At 38.3% G+C, this 23,824-nt stretch overlaps 1 protein-coding gene across 2 annotated transcripts in view; it reads right to left on the minus strand.

Moving 5' to 3' along the window:
* Positions 1-23,824, minus strand: part of PDE3A (phosphodiesterase 3A) — a 310,516-nt gene that overhangs the window by 55,396 nt on the left and 231,296 nt on the right. For both annotated transcript variants that reach the window (XM_027129458.1, XM_027129457.1), the window contains exon 3: positions 273-530. In XM_027129458.1, the coding sequence (XP_026985259.1) occupies positions 273-530 (258 nt within the window). The remainder of the gene's footprint in view (positions 1-272; positions 531-23,824) is intronic.

The following is a 23,824-nucleotide window of genomic DNA, read 5'->3' on the forward strand; positions in this document are numbered from 1 at the left end:
TGGTATAGAGAAGAAAAAAATTTCTTGAACGTCTGAGTGAAAAAAGGTAATGCAAAAAGGTAAATTTTTTTCATTACAGAAAGCTATCACGTGTAAGGATGGAAGTCTTTATGTTTACATTAGCATTACTTTGGTTACCATGACTGACAGACACATCTTTGGGGAGTCACTGATATGAATCTCCATGTGGGTTTGGGGTGATAAGAAAGAGGCCCAGGAGACAATGGGAAGAAACAGTTTCACCCTTTCGGGAGCATGTCATTCATACTTACCTTGGGAAGAGCCAGCTTGTCTTTTTCAGAGCTTTCTTCAGAATCAGAGCAGGTATAGTTTTCACTGAAGGAAGCGACGGGGTTCACTCTGGGCTTGTGAATGGCCTGGATGGTGAGCTGCGTGCTGAGAAGGTTGCTCACTGCCCTCAGGGACGTGCACACGTTGGGGGGCAGAGAAGGGTCTGCCAGGAGGTCGGTGATGAGACCGTGAGCCTCGCCCATCACAGCAATATCCACAGTGATACTGGTTCCTGGAGACTGAGACACCAAACACAGGAGGTCAGGCAAGAAAGGCCTGAGGTTGGAGGCACAGGGAGGGAAACCGGGCTTTTTCTGAAACGTAGACTGAAGTGACACTAGGGTTGCAGTAAAGTAACATTCAAATCACATTTCTGTTTCAAATTTTGCCAACAGTTGCCGTGGCTTTTGCCAGTTTTGTGTTCAGGGCACATTTTTACTGTTAGAACCTACGGAGGCTCTTTGAAGAGATACAAAGATAATCACCAGTTTTTAAAAAATAGAAAGTTTCAGGAAACAACAAAAAAATTCATATTGATCACTCCTAATGAAGAGCTCAACATTTTAATGTATATTATTTAGCAAGTGTCCATTGATAGATGAATGGGAAAAGATGTTTTTTATACACAGACACACACACACAGACACACACACACACACATATATATACACACACAAAATGGAATACTACTCAGCCATAAAAAAGAAATTTCATTCTGAAAAGCAACACTAATATAGTATAAAATTTTAATTTTAGTAATATTCTAGTGTGTGTGTGTGTGATAATTATTCAACTAATATTAGAGATAAGCACAAAAAGCAACTCAACTTGTTCAGATTCACAAATTGTCCCTCTTCTTGTGGTTGGTAAGAACAGAAATTTCAGTTCTGGAATTCCGTGGCACATCTGTCCTATTCTGCCAAACTGCCTATCAGATTCAGAGTTACTACTCTATATTTGCTAAAGAAATGAAGAGCATTAGAAACAGAGGACAGGATCGTTCCTCATCCTGCTGGTCAGGCAGGAACGTAGGCGGGAAGATGTGGGAATAAGGGAGAGCATGGGCAGGGTCAAGGTTAAGAAAGTAGGTGAAGCTTAAAGACGGCATGCAGATGACTGTTAATATTGGAATACTACCACAGTATGAGGCACGAGGAACCCACGGAACTGTAAACTGAATAACACGGTGATTGGCGTGAGGTTCTGGAACTTGGCTACTTACATCCCAGTCATGACTTCCTGACCCTACCACTTTCTAGCTGCATGATTTGGCAAGTTAGTAAGCTCTCGGTGCTGTGACTTCTCCATCTGTAAAATGGATGTAGTAGAGTACCAACCTCAGAAGGTAATGATAAGAAGTAAAAGGGAGATTACAGGTAAAGCACTTACTGTTGTGTTGTAAGCGAACAGTTATAAGTGTTCAATAATGATAATGATATAAATACTAGAAATAATAATTCTGGAGTTTTTCAATAAGAGGCTCTTAGAGGTTTGGCTATGTATTTGGGAGAAAATAAAGTTTAATCATTCTTTCACAACAGACTTAAAAATAAACTCCTGAGAGATGAAAAATTTTATAATCTTGGGATTAGGAAGACCATTAAAAATAATATAAATGGCATAAACTGTCAAGAAAACATCTAACAGATCTGACTAAAATGAAGACATAAACTTCTCATAAGCAAATATGCCATAAGCAAAGGTAACAAACAAATACTCCATGAGAAAATATCTGCTACCCAGAGAAGATAAAACATATGCAAATAAAAGGCCTTTAAAAAAAAATCAATAAAAGATAAACTTGGGAAAAGGAAATGAATATACAATTCAAACAAAATTTAATAATCAAATATACAAAAGCTACTTGCCTCCCGAATATTTAAGACACAAACTAAAGTAATAAAAAAAAATGTTTACTGGGCTTTCCTGCTGGCGCAGTGGTTGAGAGTCCGCCTGCTGATGCAGGGGACACGGGTTCGTGCCCCGGTCTGGGAAGATCCCACATGCCGCGGAGCGGCTGGCCCCGTGAGCCATGGCCGCTGAGCCTGCGCGTCCGGAGCCTGTGCTCCGTAACAGGAGAGGCCACAACAGTGAGAGGCACGCGTACCGCAAAAAAAAAAAAAAAAAAAAAAAGTTTACTTACTAAATTGCAAAATAATAAAAGACTGCTAGCACCGAGTATTAGTAATGGTTTGGGGAAATGAGCAGTGAGTAAAAAATAAGCCAATATCATTGCAAAGAAATTCTTGCTGAGTCTATCAATTTATAGTTTAAATGTATATATCCTATAATCTAGCAAGACAATGTAGACATGTAGTCCAAAGAAAAACTACATAGATACAAAAATATAAAGATAAGGTCACAAAGGATACTGCAATGCTCTGATAACAATCAAAGAATGTGGCCACAAATGCATCATCAACAGAGAAATTGTTTAAAAAAGTTATATTACAAATATACTATAAAGTATAATGCACTTATTTAAAAGATTTGGGTAGGTCTATAAATGTTTATTTGGAAGAATATTCATAAAATATTGTTTTATTTTTATAAAGTATGTCACAGAAAAAGTGAACATATATTTTTTGCAATCAGAAAAATATGATAATTATGAAAACACCCAACATCTGTGAAGGTATCTAGTCTTATAATAACTATAAGCAAGGATAAATTATTCTGTAAAGCTATCATATAGAAATTATGTCTTTTCGTACTAGAACAATAAGAGTAGCAATTATAATAATGGTGGATAATAATGGTGACAGTTGGTATTTATTCAGCACAGTGTACAAGGTAGGTACTCTTATTACATTCATTTTTATTAGTCAGAAATAACTTGCCAAGACTTCCCGGTGGCGCAGTGGTTAAGAATTCACCTGCCAATGCAAGGGACACGGATTCGAGCCCTGGTCCAGGAAGATCCCACATGCCGCATAGCAACTAAGCCCGTGTGCCACAACTACTGAGCCTGTGCTCTAGAGCCTGCGAGCAACAACTACGGAGCCTGCGAGCCACAACTACTGAAGCCCACGCGCCTAGGGCCCGCGCTCCGCAACAAGAGAAGCCACTGCAATGACAAGCCCACGCCCCACAACGAAGAGCAGCTCCCCCCGCTCGCCGCAACTAGAGAAAGCCCGCGTGCAGCAACGAAGACCCAACACAGCCAAAAAAAAAAATAAATTTTAAAAAAACACTATTTAAAAAAAAATAACTTGCCAAATAACTGAGTCAAAAATAACTCAGAATCAGATAGCTAGAGCATGGAAACGTCAGGCTGCAAACACAAATACATACTCTATTTCCACAGCTCAAGAGCTGAACTAGCAGGCTGAAATAAATACTGAACGTTTTCATTGTACGTTACTAAATATATCTGTAATTATTTAATGCTTTATTTAATCATTGTGCCATGTTTTTCTCTCTTTGTAGGTTTAAATATCTTCCATGAACCAACATGAAAATTTAAGTGTAATATTAATAGCTTTAGGGTATATAATTATGTGTATTTCACATTTTTATTTACATTGTTAACTTAAAAAAATATTTGTGAGAAATGCCACTCAATTAGGTTAACATTCCCTTTTAGAAACGTATTTTCAAGTGCAACTCTAATTATTATGCTTCTGAAAAACTCACCCAGTGTGATCTTATGAAATAGTAATATTTATTCCTACCCATGTTGTTCTAATAATCTTAAACTAGTACATCACTGTACTATTTCCCTAAAAAAATAAATTTTAAGTCAAACTTCGTACCCAGGACATAAAATTTTAAGATGTTTTGACAATAAAATTAACAGTTTATGTTCTAATAGTTAATAGATTTTCTCAAAATGGTCTCAGTACATAAAACTTACAAATCTGAAGAAAAAGTAGAACGTGTTCATTGACAATCATAATTACATTTTAAAATAAATTATTGGTGAGAAAACAAATGCATTTTATAATTCTCTAATTTTATATCTTTTTTTTAAAGTAATGGATGTATTTCTTATATACTCAGAAAAAAACAAATAACTAAAAATTTAAAAGTAACTTTAAAATAGAAGCAGAACTGAAAACTCATCCTTGTAAGCCAATGTTAGTGTTACATAAGAACTTAGAAAACAAGCACATTATGTAATTCAATGTTACTTATACTGTCTGTAGCTTTTGTGAAAGCGAAGGTCTTCAAGTGAAAAGAAAAAGCAATACTCAGGCCAAGCTGATTTGCTTTGTTGTGCAACAGAAACTAACACGGTATTGTGAAGCAATTACACTCCAATAAAGATCTATTTAAAAAAAAAAAGCATATTACCCATATTGGAATTGGCTAAGAAACCAAACACTTCAACTATTGGAAGAGTCTCCCTACTGTTATAAAGTCAGGTCTTTGTTTTATTAGTTTTACGATTTAAAAATTAAAGTTGTGTAACAATTCAAAGTTGTATCACACATAAGAAGTTATCATCAGTTTTTGACTCAAATAATGAAAGGCTTCAATGAGGCATGAAATCTAAAACCAACAATCAGATGTGTTTGCCACCAACTTGCCAAGGCTAACCACACACGAAATGATGAAAGACTGAAAGATAGATGGGCTGCTGTTTCAATAAAGAGCAGGCAAATTATAAAGACCCAGGCATGTCCAGGGAGTCACTATAAAGGAGTTTCAGGGGAGAGGGACTTCGGCTGATGGGTAGTGTTTTTTCATCATATGATACAAACTATGAAACAACACAGAGTGACTCACACAGAGGGTATTTCCACACCTATTCAACTTTCAAAATAATATAATTCAATTTCTAGGTATACCAAATAACACTCGGAAAAAAATTTCATTTAACTGGTGAAATCTTAGCTAGTGATAATAAACACTAAAGGTTAAGTTTATATTAAAGCTACTTTAAAGGAAAGTCTTAAGCTAACAGCCTGAAATCATCTTTGAGTGCAATAACCAACTCTACTGAGCATAAAACCACAGTTGAGTCTTTTTACGGTGCATATAATCAAACGAATCTTTTCCTTGAAAAGAGTGACCAAGCAATAAAAAACATTTTACTCTGCAAGCTCTCCTTATAATGGAAATACTTACATTTAACATTTAAGAAAATGTAAGTATAATTTCCTGGGCACTATTTAAATGACACCCAAATGTGGATTGCCACCTCTAAATTGAAAATCTGGAATTTAAGTATGATAAACAGTGGAATAAAGTGCAGTTTTATACATCAAGCCCAAAATAACTGATTCTTTTGGTAAATCCACCACTTTGCAAAGCAACCCGTTCTTTCAGCATCTTCCTTCCCCCCTTTATCTTCTTCCAGTCTAGTTCACCATCTCCAGGATGTCCTACGCAATGCTGGTTGCTATGGTAACAATCTAGCTTGCTTCCAAGTTACTTTACTCAACATAAACCAAGGGCCAAGAAAATCTGGAGTCAGAGATAAGTTAAGGAAACAATAACAAATACATTTAGAAATAACATTAGATGTAACTCCTAGACTGGGCATGTATCAATCAATTCAATTATAGAAATTTTGTTTTTACTGTCACTACTTCTGTGGTAAAACTTTGAAATTACAGTTGTGGTATGATAAAGGGGGAAAGCTTTGAAAATGTGTAGGGGTCAGAAAACACTTGCACTCTATAAAGGGCATCTAAATTTCTAAACCACCATAAGCTGCAAATTACGAAAAATTTAGCAAATAAATCTATGTGGTCAAACGACTACTAGAATGTAAAACAAAATTATATATCTTTAAGGAACGTGACAGATTATTTACTGTGGCACTCTGTTTGGGTTTCTATCAACAGATTGTTCAGAAATGGAGAATTTCTAAAAGAAAAATATCATTAAGAAGTCTTACGAAATAACTACTGGAACAAGGTAAATGAAAACAAAGAAGTAAACAAACATCATTTCACTCCAAGAAAGTGAAAGTGCCCAAGTGGGAAATCAGAAAGGGTTTGGGCAAGTTGATGTCAACAGCAATTACCGATTCAAAATGATTAGGGAGATTATCTGGTATAGAGGGTGGGGTGAAGATAAGGCATCCAATTCTTGACAACTTTTTTGGGGGGACAGCACCAGTATAGTCACGTTATAGCTCTTCTCCCTATGCATTTTGAAGCAAAGATTAAACTGATAACTTAATGAAATAGGTTAAATACATCCCTGCCCACGGGCAGAAGATGTAATAATTCTCAAGTCTTCCGACTTAGTGAATCATGTGATGTGTCGCTTGCTTTGGACATTAATTTATTCTAACTGGAGGAAAAGAATTGGAAGCAGCCCAAAAGCCTCTCTTCATAATTCTACATGAAACTCAAAGATAGGTTATAAACGCAAAAGCACTAGAACTGATATAATTATCTTGATAACCTAGTTGAGATGGTTTATCCCTCAAATTAGGCCACTTTTTTTGTTGTTCAGTATTTTAAGTTGTATGATGGTTTCCAAAACAAACCATGGCTTTTCTCTAGGCGATACTGTATCCGTTGGAGCCCTCGAGCTCTGCCCCTGCAAAATCAGAGAACTAGCCTTTATCTTTCTAAGATCCCTCCCAATTCTGTAAGCCTAAAGCATTTCTTTACATAACATACATACACACACAAACATCAAAGAAGAAAGAATCAAATAATTTTAAAACTTATTTCTTGGCTCATTAAGAATTTTAAATTTTTTTAAAAGATTTTGATTTATTTACTTTTAAATTTTATTTTACTGAAGTGTAGTTGACCTATAACGTTGCATTAATTTCTGTTGTACAGCAAAGTGATTCAGAGATATATATAAACTCTTTTTCATATTCTTTTCCATTATGGTTTATAATAGGATATTGAATGTAGTTCCCTGTGCTATAGACATAAAAAACCTTTTAAAATTATTATGTAGACTTCGAAAAGTCCTTGTTTCGAAGGAGCTAATCTTACTCAAGCTTCACCTTCTAACTTATTATTGACTCACTGATGGCTGTTTCCCTCCTATGGTAAAATGTCTAATGTACACCAAGTACTTATGGGGAATAGACTATTTTCTAGAACTTCCACTCCCAATAGTTGAGTTGCACATTTGCCAAGTGTCAGTTTTGTTTGGTCCTAAATCTGTTTAGGCCACTTGCAACTGTCACTGTAACTTACATATGCTAATAAAATATCTATAAACCAGTGATATGTGAGTAAACAATGGAACAGTTTCTTTAAAAACTAAGTTGAATAATTTTAAAGACTTCATAAACAGACTCATAAAGATGAGGCCCCGACAATGACTTCTGTTAAATTAAGTAGGGGTGATATAACTGCAAAGATTCAAGAAGAAAATGATAATGTGCCTGAAAGATTTTCAACTCAGAACGCTTCCAAATGGCTGTCATTTCTACTGTAAAAACAACAACAACAACAACAACAACAAAAAGCAAAACAAAACCAACCCCGAAGCTCGTAGTCATATACCATGAAGTATGGGTGTGCTGCATGTAACATAACTTGGAACTCTAATCAATATAGTGAAAATATACCCAAAGAGAAACATTCTTGTCTCTTCATCACAAATGTGTGAAATCTACATATTCATATGTATCAAGTTAAAATATCAACATATTGCTAGAGATATGGAAAATATGTTGTATTTTTATGATTCTCTGCTTTAAAAACTTTTAAAATGAACAGATCAACTACTGATTAAGAGGGCTCCCTACTACTTTAAACCCAACACGTTCTTTCACCTGAAATGAGACATAATATAATAGCTACATTAAAGCTATGCACTACCACTCCTAGAACAAGGGAGAAAAAGTGAAGTTTGGTTTATGAATTAACACGTGATGTACAAATAGGTACAAGTGTATATTTTCATCATGTATGTAATTTGGGAGGTCGTATATGTGAGAAGTTGGAAGCAAAGGTATAAAAAATTGGGATATAAGAGAGGAAGTTTTATTCATTCATCAATATCAAATTTTTATTTTATGAGGTAGTACATGGGGCCTTTAAGAACACAGGATCTAGAGTCAGACTGCCGGCGTCCAAATTTCAGATCTGGTGAGAATTGGGGAAAGTCACTTATCTCCTTAGCTCCTGTTTTCTCATCTCTAAAAAGAGGGCAATAATAATGCCTCCTGTATAGTATTATTAATGATTCAATGGGATCAGGCACATAAAGACCTCAGTAGAGTGCTTGGCCTCCAGTACATGTTTGAAAAATATTATATAGCACCACCATCATTATTATTATTGCACTGAAAAAGATTATGTGCAAAAAGGGCTGTATATGTATGTGTGTGTTTGTCTACTACAGACACTGGGTCAGTAGTTTCTTTATAAATGAAGACAGCATAGAGATATCATTTCTCTACTGACAAAACAACAAATGCAAAAACTTAGTTTCACTTTTTATTCTAGGTAAATATAGTCATAAAGATTGTATCCCCTACTCCTATATACTCAGAGTAGTTCTGAGATTAATTTTAGGCTCTTAGAAAGTAATTGTACAGAAGTCCTGGTTTCAGTTAATATGGTTGACTGCACTGGTAGGATTTATAACACACTACGTGAAAGGAATTCTAAAAGCAGGCATCTTAGCTCCATTGTTGGAAGTCTTTTCTTTTTCTTTCTTTCTATTTAGTCATCTTGGGAGACACCCTGGGAGGCAAACACGACATGGGAAGAACATTCTCAGGGTGAAAAGGGAATTGGGATAAGGGAGGAATAAACAGTGTAAGGGATGACACATAAAAGGAGTCACTGGGACTTTTCTTACCCAGCTTTGGTCCTAATGCTGGGAAAAGATGCCTGACAGGCTTTGGGAAGCTGTGTCATCCTATTTCTCTAAAGCAGTTTTCCACCCCTTGCCCTCCAAATCTTTCTCTCTGATACCAGGAAGCAGTCTCTTAGTCTAAATTCATTTAGAAGATGAGCTGGATTCAATAAGTGATCTTTGGTGCATTACTGGTTCTGACCTCAGAGCCAGCAGAATTGCATATGTGTTTATACTTTCATAGGACCCATTTATAATTTTAGACTTGAAGTTGGTTGGGAAATTTTTAAAAAATGAAATCATGTGAAAATTTTGCAGTAACTCATTGTAGGCTGAACCTTGGCTAAATGTCATCCTAAGGAAGCAGATGTTTGCTTATTTTAATTTTCTGGCAGGGAATATGAGTTGACCTTTGGATTTTCTCCTTAAGATAATATGTATGTACAGTAGGAGGAAAACATACAGGGCCCTTCATCAAACTGCTTTCTAAAAACATCTCAGTTGGTCGGGACCCATTTGAGATGTGAGACACAGCAAACTCCAGCAGTTACCAGAATTCTTAACCTCCTTCTCTTTTGATGGTCAGAGAACATTCCATGTCACCAAATAGGATGTAGTACATGGCCTTGTGTCCTTAAATATTTCCCTACATTCTGTCTGCAAATAAGCCCCAAAGTGTTAAAAGTGTCCCTCTGTTTATGTTTTCTAAGATCTTCCAGACACTCGCAAATTCACCCAACAACCTCAAAAATAACAACTATCACAGAATCCTGTTTTATTATTTAGGAAATAAAACATACTTATGAAATCGCTTACTCGAGGAAGCAACCATATCTCTGAGAAGATAATCTTAGCTGCCTTTGACTTCCAGGCTGGTTCTCTCTGTTTCTTCTAATTATAAAAAGATGAGGTGACTGGAAAAGCTAGGAGGAATTCAGGTAATACTGTTCCCGGGACTGCTCACGCAAATGAACTGGGAAGGCTTGGTTAAGTGTAAGTTGCTATGTAAATAAAAAGCATGATTATTTCTGTTAGTGGAAGAAACTGGATTCTCTGATTGAGCACAAGCTTGTAAATATTACAGAAAAAAATCAGAGTCTCTGAAATAAGTATGAACTCCTAAAGGTGATGAATTCTATGGTCTTTTGTTTGTTGAATTTTAAGAATTGCTGTTAAACTTGAACTTGAGGTTTCTGTTTGCTTAGCCTAGAAACAATTTCAGTGAACAACAGATGGCAGTATTCTGCCTTTTAAAAAGAACTCCAGTTGTCTGAACATCTTTTTGAATGAGCGCTCTTCCCTCATTAACAGACACAGTTTAGTTTCTTTTTTCATACAAAAAAAGAAAACACAAAAACTAAAACCAAAACAAAACACAAAAACCTTACCTAAGACTATTGGTAGAAAGTAATAAAAAATCTTAAATTGTGTTATCTCTCAGGATCATTGTTAAAGTGAAACTGGAACTACCTCCTTAATAATTTTTGTCTCAATTACAAACATTTTGGCTCTGTTACCTTTCTCCATTTTTATAAGCTACCCAAGGCAAACATGACCCATTTTCATACACAATTTGATATAAATTTTTCCGCGTGCAATTCTCTACTATGATTAAAAGATTCATAAAACTAAACCATCAAAATGCACATTTAACGCAAGGGTCTTGTGAGCCTTCACTGGCATTTTCTTTATCCCCACTGTGTTATCACCAGATTCTTTGCCACCTCGTGTGCAGTGGGCACTTACTCGATGCTACCAATTTGCTTCCACTACTGTTGACCTGGGAGATCTTCCCCTGTACTCTTGCAGTAGCATCCACTCTGGTTGCCATATGAATGCCTGTTGAGGCACTCCTGTACTTCATCCACCGGAAGCACCAAAACCAAAAACAAACAGCTGAAAAACCCTGGGAGCTGTAACTTCCGAGAAACCTTCCATCTCTGAGCAGTTCTCACATATAGTCAGAGAACCTCTCTCACTGTATTTCTGACAGTTTTCCATTCAGCTTTTGGTACGTGATCATTTGATGAAAGTTGGTCTTCCTCTTTTGGGCTGAAGGTTTTAGGAGTACAAAGGCAATGCTAATTTTTGTTTACCAGTTTAACCCCGGAGCCTCACTTACTATCTGGTACTTTTTAGGCACTCAGTGACATCAGGAATGAGTTAAGTCATAAGTAGCATTCTCCAAACCTCTAAAGATAAGTAAATTTCCTCTCTCCAGTTCTATGTCTTAAAGAAATATAGGGACAAACAAATTATATTGTCCAACGTATTTCCTTAAAACAAATAACTGAATTTTCTTGAAGCCATCCTAAAACATTTAACCTTCTAGTACAATTTCATGTTCTAATCTTAAAGTTAAATAAAATATCGAGAATTGTTAGACTGTAATACTGAAATCATGAATAAAAATTATATTCAACAAACTGATTCTGGAATAACTACTATCCAGAAAATAGTGAAACTGCTGAAGAGAAGTAATAGTACTGATCAAAAGAAGCAACTCTACATTTTTCTATAATCTGCCACATGTATGAAAAAAGTACAGGATTGAGGTATATGGATTAATATTTTCTGGAAAAGACAAAAAGCTTAAAAGGACTGGAGGGAGAAAGAGAATGGCCTTTTGGGGACAAAGTTCAGTGAAGGTCAGAGCGCTTCAGGTTGAAAAGCATGTCCTCTGTGAACAGCATGCTGACTATAGTTAATAATACTGTATTGTATATTTGAAAGTTGCTAAGATAGTAGATCTTAAAAGTTTTCATCACAGGAAAATAAATTTGTTAACTACTTATCATGATGGATGTTAACCCGACTAGCTGTGGTGATCATCTAGCAACATACACAAATATCGAATGTTATACACCTGAAACTAATATAATGTTATGCGTCGACTGTATCTAAATTTATAAAAAAAAGAAGAAAAGGGTGTGTCTGGAGAGATTTGAGGGAATATATCAAGACAGGAAGATGAGCCAAATTCAAGAGCTTTGATGAGCTACTAAAGGCCATGAGAAACCCTGCAGGGTGGTGATGTTATCGGTATGTATAAAGTAAGAAGTTAGGCTGATTTTCAGGCTTTGGGCTTGGGCAGATGGGCAGCTAAGAATATTTCTCCAAGTTATTGGAGAAGAAAGAAGCTTTGGTGTGGATGCCGAGATACGCATCTTTGAGTAACTATGTGATGTTCACAGGATGATTCCAGTTGCACTTCAGGAGGGACACCTGAACTGGAAATACGCATTTGGGTATTGACGCCATAGATACGGCCATTTCCATAGCACTGCCGTGGGAGTGTATAAGGAGAAAGAGAAGTGGACCGAGGGCAGAGCCATAATCAATATCAACTTTTAAGGGCCGGGGGGAGAGAAACCCACAAAGAAAAATGAGAAGGAACAACTGAAAACTAAGAGTGCAGGGTCAAACAGGCCGAGGGAATGCTTTTGTCAAGAGGGGAGGAGTGGTCAGCACAGACCGATGAATTTGAGAGATTAATAAATTTTGGAAAATATCCATTAGTTTAGTGTCTGGAAAGTCACTCATGACATTGGAGAGAACAGTCTCAGTGAAGTACTGAGGTTACAAGTCACACTGCAATCAACTGAGCAAGGAAAGGAAGATATGAAGATGAAGACAATGTAGACAACTCTTCAGTGAAAACCAGCTGCACAATGGAAGACAGAGATCTGTCTGCATCTAGAGGGAAAACAGGTTCTAAAGAGCTGGTGAGCAAGTGAGCAGGCAAAAATGTTGAAGCGGGGAGGGTCCCACTAGTGTGAGGGGTTAAAAATGCAGTAAAGACAATGGGATGATAAATGGATCAAGGTGCAAGAGAAGAAAGCAAAGGATGGGGGGACTAACCTTTCACCATAGGGCGTCTTTTCATGGTGACAGTGAGAGAGAAGAATGTTTGTAGACTTGCAGGTGAGAAGTTGGAGTTCTTACCCTTTGGTTTTTATTTACTCTGTAAATTAGTCCTGAGTCCCTGGTTGAGAAAGTAAATCAGGCAATGTTGAGGTTAGAGGTGCAAAAGAGAACGAAGAATGTTTTGAAAGAGGAATGAGAAAGAGCTGGCTAGATTCTCTGGCGATCCTGAAGGTCCGGCTGAGTTTGGAGACCATGGATTCCAATATGTTTTCTGTGCACTTTCCAGGGTTGCTTGGCATGAAGTTTTATATGAAAAGGCAATGAACTGAAAACAGGAAGGGTCTGCCAGATGGGAAAGAAAGATTGGACAATTGGACTGGAGATCCTGGTGAGGTAGAAGAACAGGTGCAGGGTAGGTGAGAGAGCAGAAAAGCTTGAAGAAGCATCGCATCAGAACGTGGAGTGGTGTGTTTGCATGAGAAAGATGGATGCAGGATTCCATGAGTGCACTAGTCTCTCAGGCAGGGAAGGTTTCTGCTTTCTATTAGCAGAAAATAAGGTTGAAAAGGAAATATGAGGCTAGATTTCAGATGCTGATGAATGAAAAGCAAAGTTTTCTACTTCTGTCAGTTGGTAACTGAGTGATGAAAGACGTCTGAGAAGGAAAATGATGTAATCCAAGAGTGCACAGGGCTTGAGGAGGGTGAAGTTGTGGCACAGAGGGAGGCAGATTTGACCAAGGCTGCCACAATAACCACCGTGCAGAAACTGGGACACTTGCAGCATGAATAACCAGGAAGGGAAGGGTAAGTAAGAGTAACATCAGGAGAATCAGCTGCCCTTGTAATGTGATTGGATATTGGGACCTGAAAAATTGCAATCTATTTGTTCCTGTAATAGTTGTCTTTACTCTGTCCACAATATCCTCTCAGTTCCTTCTTCCAGAAATTTCTTCAAGTGCCCCTGCCCTCACAAAACAAAATGTGGATAGTTCACTTGTGAATGTATAAGTCCATATTGGGTCTGACCAATTATCTCTAAAAAAGTTCGCTTTTGGATTTATTATGGTAGTAACCCTTCACAACGTTAAGCAACCAAGGGGGTGAGTGGATGCTCTTAAGACCCCAAATTATTTTAATACAGCATTAAACACTTCATAAATGTATTTTAAAAACTCAATACATTTCAGATTCTACAACTAATCAAAGATACCATCAATCAAGTAATAAGGCTTACAAAGTTATAAATAGATCAAATGTTAAAACACTTGTACATCAAGTGTTTTGGAGCTTAGAATGCATTTTTCTAGAGAAATAATACTATTGTATAGACTAAAACTAGGTTAGCTCATGAAAGTTTATACAACCACTTAATAATAGATATGACAGCATTTTTTCATTGTTCGTTGCAAATGCACTCTCTTTCAATCACATTGCGATATTTTTAGAGACAAAATACATTTTATCAATGGTGTGATTCTACAAACAAATGCTGGAGAGGGTGTACAGAAAAGGAATCCTTCTTGCACTGTTGGTGGGAATGTTAACTGATACAGCCACTATGGAGAACAGTATGGAAGTTCCTTAAAAAACTAGAAATAGAACTACCATATGACCCAGCAATCCCACTACTGGGCATATACCCAGAGAAAACCATAATTCAAAAAGACACATACACCCCAGTGTTCATTGCAGCATTATTTACAATAGCCAGGACATGGAAACAACCTACACATCCATCAACAGAGGAATGGGTAATGAAGATGTTGTCCATATATACAATGGAATATTACTCAGCCATAAAAAGGAACGAAATTGGGTCATTCGTAGAGATATGGATGGACCTAGAGACCGTCATACAGAGTGAAGTAAATCACAAAGAGAAAAACAAATATCGTATATTAATGCATACACGTGGAACCTGAAAAAATTGGTAATAGACGACCTTATTTACAAAGCAGAAATAGAGACACAGACATAGAGAACAAACATATGGATACCAAGGGGGGGGGGTGGGATGAATTGGGAGATTGGGATTGACATATATACACTATTATTTTTTCATGGAAACGTACATTCTTATTCTTTTATTTTTTTAAATATCTTTATTGGAGTATAATTGCTTTACAATGGTGTGTTAGTTTCTGCTTTATAACAAAGTGAATCAGCTATACATATACATATATCCCCATATCTCCTCCCTCTTGTGTCTCCCCCCCACACCCTCCCTATCTCACCCCTCTAGGTGGTCACAAAACACCGAGCTGATCTCCCTGTGCTATGCGGCTGCTTCCCAATAGCTATCTATTTTACATTTAATAGTGTATATATGTCCATGCCACACTTCACCCAGCTTACCCTTCCCCCTCCCTGTGTCCTCAAGTCCATTCTCTACGTCTGTGTCTTTATTCCTGTCCTGCCCCTGGGTTCTTCAGAACCTTTTTTTTTTTTTTTTTTTGGATTCCATATATATGTGTTAGCGTATGGTATTTGTTTTTCTCTTTCTGACTTACTTCATTCTTTATGACAGACTCGAAGTCCATCTACCTCACTACAAATAACTCAATTTCATTTCTTTTTATGGATATATATACTATTGATACTATGTGTAAGATAGATAACTAGTGAGAACCTACTGTTCTCACAAGGAACTCTACTCAATGCTCTGTGGTGACCTAAATGGGAAGGAAATCCAAAAAAGAGGGGATATATATATACAAATAGCTGATTCACTTTTCTGTACAGTAGAAACTAACAGAACATTGTAAAACAACTATACTCCAATAAAATTTTTTTTTTTTTTTTTTTTTTTTTTGCGGTACGCGGGCCTCTCACTGTTGTGGCCTCTCCCGTTGCGGAGCACAGGCTCCAGACGTGCAGGCTCAGCGGCCATGGCTCATGGGCCTAGCCGCTCCGCGGCATGTGGAATCTTCCCGGACCGGGGCACGAACCCGTGTCCCCTGCCTTGGCAGGCGGATTCTTAACTGCTGCACCACCAGGGAAGCCCAATAAAATTTTTTTTTTAAAAAAAGGAATATGGAGGCACTGGGATACAGCCATTTCTGCCTCATTTATTCAACAAATATTAATTGAACATCTACTGGGTACCTGATACTGTCCACACCCTAGGGCTACGGAGATGAATAGGTCTGGGCTGCTGCCCTCAAGCAACTTCCCGTCTAGTGGAAGACATTCAGGGGGCTGAAAGGGATCAGAGGATAAGAGAGGAAACTGGGGGAACCCCGTGGATGTATCACCACTGCCTCTGGTTATTAGGAGAGTGAAAGAAGTTGTTTCTCAACGTGCAAATAGGTCTCAAAACATCCGACCATGTGGTTTATTCCATACAGACTTTGAAAATGGCTGCCCTGAACTGAGTCGCCATTCTCATCCATATCTCCCCCCCAAGTAGGATTAAAAAAAAAAATAAAGCAATTCTCCAGAGAAGACAAGCATGAGAGGGAAGAGGAACTGGTTACAAAGATACTCATCACTCAAATACAGAAACCACTGATTTCTGGGTATTTCCCTCGAAATCTTCAGACCTTGGAACTCTCATAGTTCCAGTACCCGAGTCTCAAGTAGGAAACGTAGATTTCAGGCCTCATCAGCTTCCCATCCCCCAGTAAACAGTAGGAAACCTGAAGCCCCCTTGCCTCTTAGAGGACTTGAGGGTCTCTTCCTGCTAACTGGTTTTAAGGGATGGGGTGAGCTGATCGGTGAATAATTTGGCATATAGAGAAGATTTGTGTAAACTATTAAAAGCTTATAATATCACTTCTTGATTTTCCAGAAGGCAACTCACAACTACAAAAATTACATTATTAAGGGAGTGACTTTCAAAAAGTTTGAAACTGCTGCACAAAAGGTTAAGTAGCTTGCCCAAAGTTACACAGGTAGTAAGTGGCAGAGGTGGAATTCCAATCCAGGAAGTCTGCACCTATACTATTAATCACATCGCTAAGCTGCCCATCAGTATTTTGGGTAACTGTTCCTACGTATGGCTATCTACTTTTGATGATATGAAAGTATCTTTGTCAATTTGCAACACACTGCTAGTTGTGCAAATTCTTCCTTCAATTAATTACCAACTTAGGTTCTCGTTATCAAGGGGAACTTATTAACGTCATCAGTAAACTCCAAGAATTCCTGGTATACTCCCTTCCTACACATCTTTTTTGAAAATCAAATGAGACTCTTCCCAGAACTAAGTCTTAGGGAAGACTCCACTATTAATAATTTTCCACCAAGAAAAATGCCATTTATTCTTTTTCCCCGTTTCTCCCACTTAAGCCAGATCTCTTATAATATTTGCTTCTGGAAGGAAAAACTAGTGGGCTTTTGTGGAGACTTCTCTTGCTAATAGAAAAGCATCTGTCTTCATTTTCCTTTTAGGTGGTAATGAAAATAAAATTTTATAATGTATCTGTCTACAAGTCTGGGTTAATTACTTCAGTTTAAGAAACTGGTTTTAGTTATAATCTGATTATATTCAGAATGTTATGAGACATTCGGATAATAAATATGATTATCTTTGGGTCAGCAGATCCCAGTAGCTCACCAAGATATTTCACAGGCAGAGGTTGGGCAGGATTATAAAGATTTTCTATGAGAAGCGTTTCAAAACGATACCTCCTCCCTCACGTTTAGCAACAATGTGTTCCTGAGTCAAGGAGGAAATCAGGCAAGAAAATAAGGCATTTGGTCATAAGTTGAGTCACTCAGCATTTATGTCACAGATTTGTTTTCTTCCTTGTGGACATAATTGCTAGTTCAGTCAATGCTCCCATATGCCATGAGTATAGCAATAACAGCATACTTACGACGTACAAATGACTAACAATTTGTTGCGATTCAGGGCAGATTTTTTAAGACAGATCTATGCAAAGAAGACAGAATGACTGCAGGAATGATCTTTTAAGATTACAATCTTGTGAGACTAATAAAACTGCTGATTAAAAATGTGGGCTAACTTCTTTATCTGGGGATCCAGGGAGAAGCTGCTAGTGAATTCCTCCTCTTTGGCTATCATTTCAGTTCATTTTAGTTTCACGTCATCTTAAAACAAGCAGATGAGAATGGAAGTATGGTACAAGAGCTCTAATTAGGATATCCCATAGAAACAAAGAAGCAAAGTGTCATTAAAGCGAACACAGAACGGAAGCAATGAACACTTTCACATGCTGATTCTGATGGCAAACTGAAGACGAAAATTATTAATACAGAGTGAGGTCTAACTAAAAATAGCTTCAAACTGTCTTTCTTCTGGTTTCAATATTTCTAACAAAGAATTTTAACGTATTATAGTGTCTTTATCAACAGCCACACTCTAGAGAAGATTACAAGAGCTTCTCAGATGCCCATCAAGCGGGTCTTGCGGCTGCTGAATCAATCAACAGACTTGCCAGCAACTCTAGGCACTTTGACATCAAGGAGGAGATGTCCAGAGACCTGAGAAATGCCTCGATTCTGAGCTCTCTTCCAACCACATGCGGTGGATGTTGCGACAACTCTCGACTCTCTGTACCATGGTGATTCCACCCCCGAAGGGCAGGAATTTGGTCAAGGATGGGTAGCCCTTAGTCGACGTGAGTCAATGAGACATGAGAGGAACTTTGCTTAGCGCTTCTGGGAAAGGAAATCCTGTCTCTCCAGAAGGAAGCATTGTTGCTGCCAGCAGCCATCTTTGGGTCGTAAGTGGAACCAGTTTTGGGATGGAGCCAATAGTGTAACAGTAGCAAAGTGGAGAGAATTAGAAAACCTAGGTCCATCACACAACAGTATTAAGCCATGAATTCACTAATCCTGATCTGGCCTGCTTACCGCAAGAGACAATAATACTTCTTTATTACTACAGCTAGTCTGAATAAAGATTTCTTTTTTTTTTTTTTTGCGGTACGCGGGCCTCTCACTGTTGTGGCCTCTCCCATTGCGGAGCACAGGCTCCAGACGCACAGGCTCAGCGGCCATGGCTCACGGGCCCAGATGCTCCACGGCATGTGGGACCTTCCCGGACCGGGGCACGAACCCGTGTCCCCTGCATCGGCAGGCGGACCCTCAACGACTGCGCCACCGGGGAAGCCCTGAATAAAGATTTCTTTTACCTATGGTTGCAAATAATTAACCCAGCATAAAATTTTTTGTTTTGTTTTGTTTTTTGCTTTTTGCGGTATGCGGGCCTCTCACTGTTGTGGCCTCTCCCGTTGCAGAGCACAGGCTCTGGACGCGCAGGCTCAGCGGCCATGGCTCACGGGCCCAGCTGCTCCGCGGCATGTGGGATCTTCCCAGACCGGGGCACGAACCCGTGTTCCCTGCATCGCCAGGCGGATTCTCAACCGCTGCACCACCAGGGAAGCCCCCAGCATAAAATTTTACCACATGTATATGTGACTACTAGGTAAGTAGGTGTTAATGAAAATAAAATCTTACAATTCATCTGTCTACAAGTCAGAGTTAATCACTTTGGTTTAAGAAACTGGTTTTACTTATAATCTCATTATATTCAGAATGTTATGAGACAATAAAAAATATGATTATACTGAGTTCAGGAGAGCCTGGTAGCCCACTGAGAGCCGTGAGATTGAGGCAAGGGACACTTTCACTCTAGCCCAGGGCCTCGCTTCTTTTTTTTTTTTAACTTTTTATTTTATATTAGAGTATAGTTGATTAACAATGTTGTATTAGTTTCAGGTGTCCAGCAAAGTGATTCAGTTATACATAGTTAGGGAGTTTGGGATTGACATGTACACACTGCTATATTTAAAATGGATAACCAGGGCCTCACTTCTAACACCAGCACCCAGCACACTCCCCACATCTGTGCCTTAACTGCAAATTGCCCCATGTCATGGACCTTATGTGATTTATAATAGTGGAAGCGCCATTCATAAAATCCTCCTGTGCAAACAGACTCTATTACGCGTGTGTGGCTCTCAGAGGTTCTTGAAGAGAAGAATCCTTTCATATTTATTTTCTTCTCCCACAGTGCCTTTAACCAGACTCAGCTAAAAGGTGCCTCATTAATTTAAACATAAGAAAACATAACATTTATCCAATCCTTTACTGGGAATTTTAATTTTGCTTTAAATAAATTTCTAAATATAAGTAGGATTTCATCATTCTTGATTTTTCTCCCTGTTGTTTCAGTGAAATATTCTTTTTTCTTTTTAATATCAGTTCCCTACCCCTGGGGACTTTTAATCTCATCCTCCTACCATGGACAGCCCATTTCTTCTTTCAATTTGCGATTTTTTCATTTGATCTCTTTTTCCCTCTCCCTCCTTTCAACCTAAGAAATGGTTAGCATCTCCCCTGCTAATGAAATTGTTCTTCAACCCCATCTAAGGCGCTATTCATTCCTTTTCAATTCGAATCTATTCAACCCCTGGAAAGAGAGCTCTCTTCTCTCTCAACACCCTGTGTAAAGGTATTGAGTCTTCCACTCGTGGCAATCAGATTTCTGTCTCTTCCTGATAAAATAAAATTCTCTGTCCAATACAGACAATATCTTAATTACAATATCTCATGACAACATTCCTGGCCTTGTCTTCCTTTGCCTGGCACTGCATTCTCTTTCTCCCACCTTGACTCTGCCGTGGCCTGGCTTTCTACAGGCCCTCTGACAAGGGACTCTCAGCCTGTTTTGCTGGTTCTTCTTCCCTCCCTAATGGTTACTCCTTTTTATTGTTTTTTCTCATGCTAATCTAAGCCCTTCCCTTCCAGCTCTCACTCTATGTTATAATGAATACCCACCAACCTGGACCTCCAACGCCGACCATTTTTCTGGACCTCAGGCATGGGTTCCCATCTAGACAGGCCCACTCAAAATGTCTCCTGATTATTTCAGACTCAACTTTTCCAAATAGAAGACTTCCTCTCTTTCTTCCAAAACTCTTCTTTTCCTTCATTTCCTATCTTGGCTATCAACAAAAGCACTCACCAAAACTGGATGCCTTGACTTTTTTTTTTAACCGATTTTTTTTCTCTCTCATCCCCAGCATCAAACTGGTCACTGCACCTGGCAATTTCTACTAAAGAGTCTCTGTCAACTACTTTTTTCTTTAAACTCCCTTCATCCTTGCGTTAAGCCATTTCTCATTATTTACATGAGGGTGGCTGCAGTTTTTTTCTTCCACTTTTTTCCTACCACAAACTCATTTTTTTCCCAATACAGAGACATGAATACGCTACTCTCTTATTTTCTGTGATGGTTTTCCAAAGTTATAGAACAGGATTCAACCCCTTGGTATGGCTTTAAGTGTCTTCAAATTCAACCTTTAACCCCCTTTTCACAGTTACATTTCCATATACCCGACTAATGTCTTTCCTCCCCAATAATCCTGAGTTATCTCAAATATGCTACTGCCACCCCATGCCTTTGCTTATGGTGTTACTTCTGCCGGGAACTCCATGTCTCCAGTATATCGATATTAATGATCAAGATCCAAACTTTAAAACACGAAAACATTTTACCTTCATTCTCAAACTGACGCCACGTTAATCACTTCCACCTCAAACCCTTCGTAGTACTTTGTTCCAACGTCTATTTTCATCAACTGCTATTGCTAATTGTTTGCAACCAAATTCCTTGCCAGATTGTGAATTTGAGGGCAAGAATGATTTCTTTATTCATTTCTTATATAATCTTAGTACTCAGCAGACTATAAGAGCTGAAAAAAACCGAATTATTAAATGAGTGAGTTCTGCCTTCTAACACAATATGCTCTTCTTACAAATGGTTCTCAATAGATAGCTAGTGGGAAGCAGCCGCATAGCACAGGGAGATCAGCTCGGTGCTTTGTGACCACCTAGAGGGGTGGGATAGGGAGGGTGGGAGGGAGGGAGACACAAGAGGGAAGAGATAGGGGAACATATGTATATGTATAACTGATTCACTTTGTTATAAAGCAGAAACTAACACACCATTGTAAAGCAATTATACTCCAATAAAGATGTAAAAAAAAAAAAAGTTTGGAGACTGGATCATTCAAATCATTCTGAAGAGTGTGCTGCCACCTGGTCCTTAGACTCAAACAAGACCCCCTTCAAGTCCTCACCATCTCCTACTGAATATCCTGTTACTCGAGGCTACTGCCTGCCTGCGATAAACGCACCCAATTGACAGGCAAACACAGACTCCTATGAGCAATGAACAAAGAGGGAGCGCTGAAGAAAAGAGAAGCAGCCTGGACTAATTTCCTTCCGATGTTCTCCCTGATTTCCATTAGCCTTGACTACGTGGCTCCCTGCTTATTTTCAGGGCTCCTTTTATGATTAGTACTGAAGCATAGATGCACTCTTGACACTAAATGGCTTGCTTTGTAGTAAGGCCACCTTTACATCATGGGAAAACACTAAGATAGAAGGAAAAAAATAAGACTGAACAGATTTTGACTCATTACTAATAGTTTGATACTGTATACAGTATATGATTGCATACAATAATTAAATTCCTTTTATTTAGTGCAGGCTGATCATTTATACCTTTAAGGAAAGGTAATTCTGGAGGTCTAGAGTCAATCCTTCTGCTTCCTTAAAAAAAAATAGTATCTTTTCAGCTTTCCACTATAGTCAGCACATAAGCATGCCAGATGCTCTTTGAAGACAATATTGTTTCTTCCTTCAGATTTGGGGAAAAAAATTTTTTTTAATTTAAAAAAGCCTCTTCAATCTTTGAGTAGCTAAGATTCACCACCTTTCTACAATATAACCCAGCTAAGATTGTGAATAATTGCCTTTGGTTTTGGGAGACATGTTGGTATCCATGCTGGGACGTTAGGCATAAACTGAAGATGCTATATTGAGAATTATGTTTGTCGCGAAGCATTTATTGTAGTAAATCTTTTTGTAAATATTAGTAATGATAAGGAATATTACAAGGGAGCAGCTGGAAAGGAAGAGCTTGTTTCAGTGCAACTCAAATGCTCCTAACTGGCTAGCTTGAGTTTTCAAAAGAAGCTGGCAGATAAAGCCCCGACACTGACAAGGACACAGTAAGCTAAGGGCAAGATGACCGTAACCATTAAGATCATTTGTGTCTCTTTCCTCTGAAATTACACTACCCAGCTGCAATCTTCTGATACCAGGGTCCTCTCCTCAGCCTACAAATCTACCCAGGTTCCATCTTTTAGACACACTCCAGTCTCTCCTTTGTGAGGACATCTCCCATTCTTCTTTAATCCCATATTCTTCCCCCAATCTCCACTCCCCTGTCAACCACCACCCAATCTTTCTACCAAATTTTTTGAAAGAACAAGTAGTACTCAGTGCCTTTATTTTCTCGTCTTCTGTTCATATGCCAATCCACTGAGCCAGGCTTCTAGAACAAAGACTATAATCTCTCTTGCTATTACAGTGGATTTTAATTGCCAAATTCAAAGGATACTTTTCAGTCTCCACATTACTGGACTTCTTCCGTCTCTTGAATTTCTCCCTCACTTCCCATCCCTCTCAACATTTTAAATGCCAAGTCCCCACGTTTCACCTCGCAGCCCATCTCTCTTCTAACGCTCTAGACTCTCTCTAAATGTGTTCATGGACTTTCATGACAGCCATAACACCTCTTCTAGATAATAACTCCTAAACCATCTCCGGCCCCCAACCTCCGCCCAGAGCCTTATTCTGCTAATGGACTACTTGGCGACGTGCATTGTGGATCCTCAAACCTCCCTTTACCTGACTCTCCCAATCTGCTTATCAGACTGGAGAATCTCAGTCAGTGCCGGCAACATCCACCAATCATTCACACTAGGACCCTTATCTCCTTCCTCACTTCCTTCATTTCATTCATCAGAGTCCTGTCATTTTAACCTCCTATATAGCTTCCCACTCTTTTTTTCACAACTACTACTCGAAGAGTACTTAGTTACTTATGTTTTCCACATGCTAAGCTTTAATCATACATATCTTGACAAATGTAGTTACTTCTGCTA

Source organism: Aethalodelphis obliquidens, unplaced genomic scaffold, assembly GCF_003676395.1.
Source record: "Aethalodelphis obliquidens isolate GAN/ISIS:26980383/991018 unplaced genomic scaffold, ASM367639v1 scaffold36, whole genome shotgun sequence".
In the NCBI taxonomy this organism is placed as follows: Eukaryota; Metazoa; Chordata; class Mammalia; order Artiodactyla; family Delphinidae; genus Aethalodelphis; species Aethalodelphis obliquidens.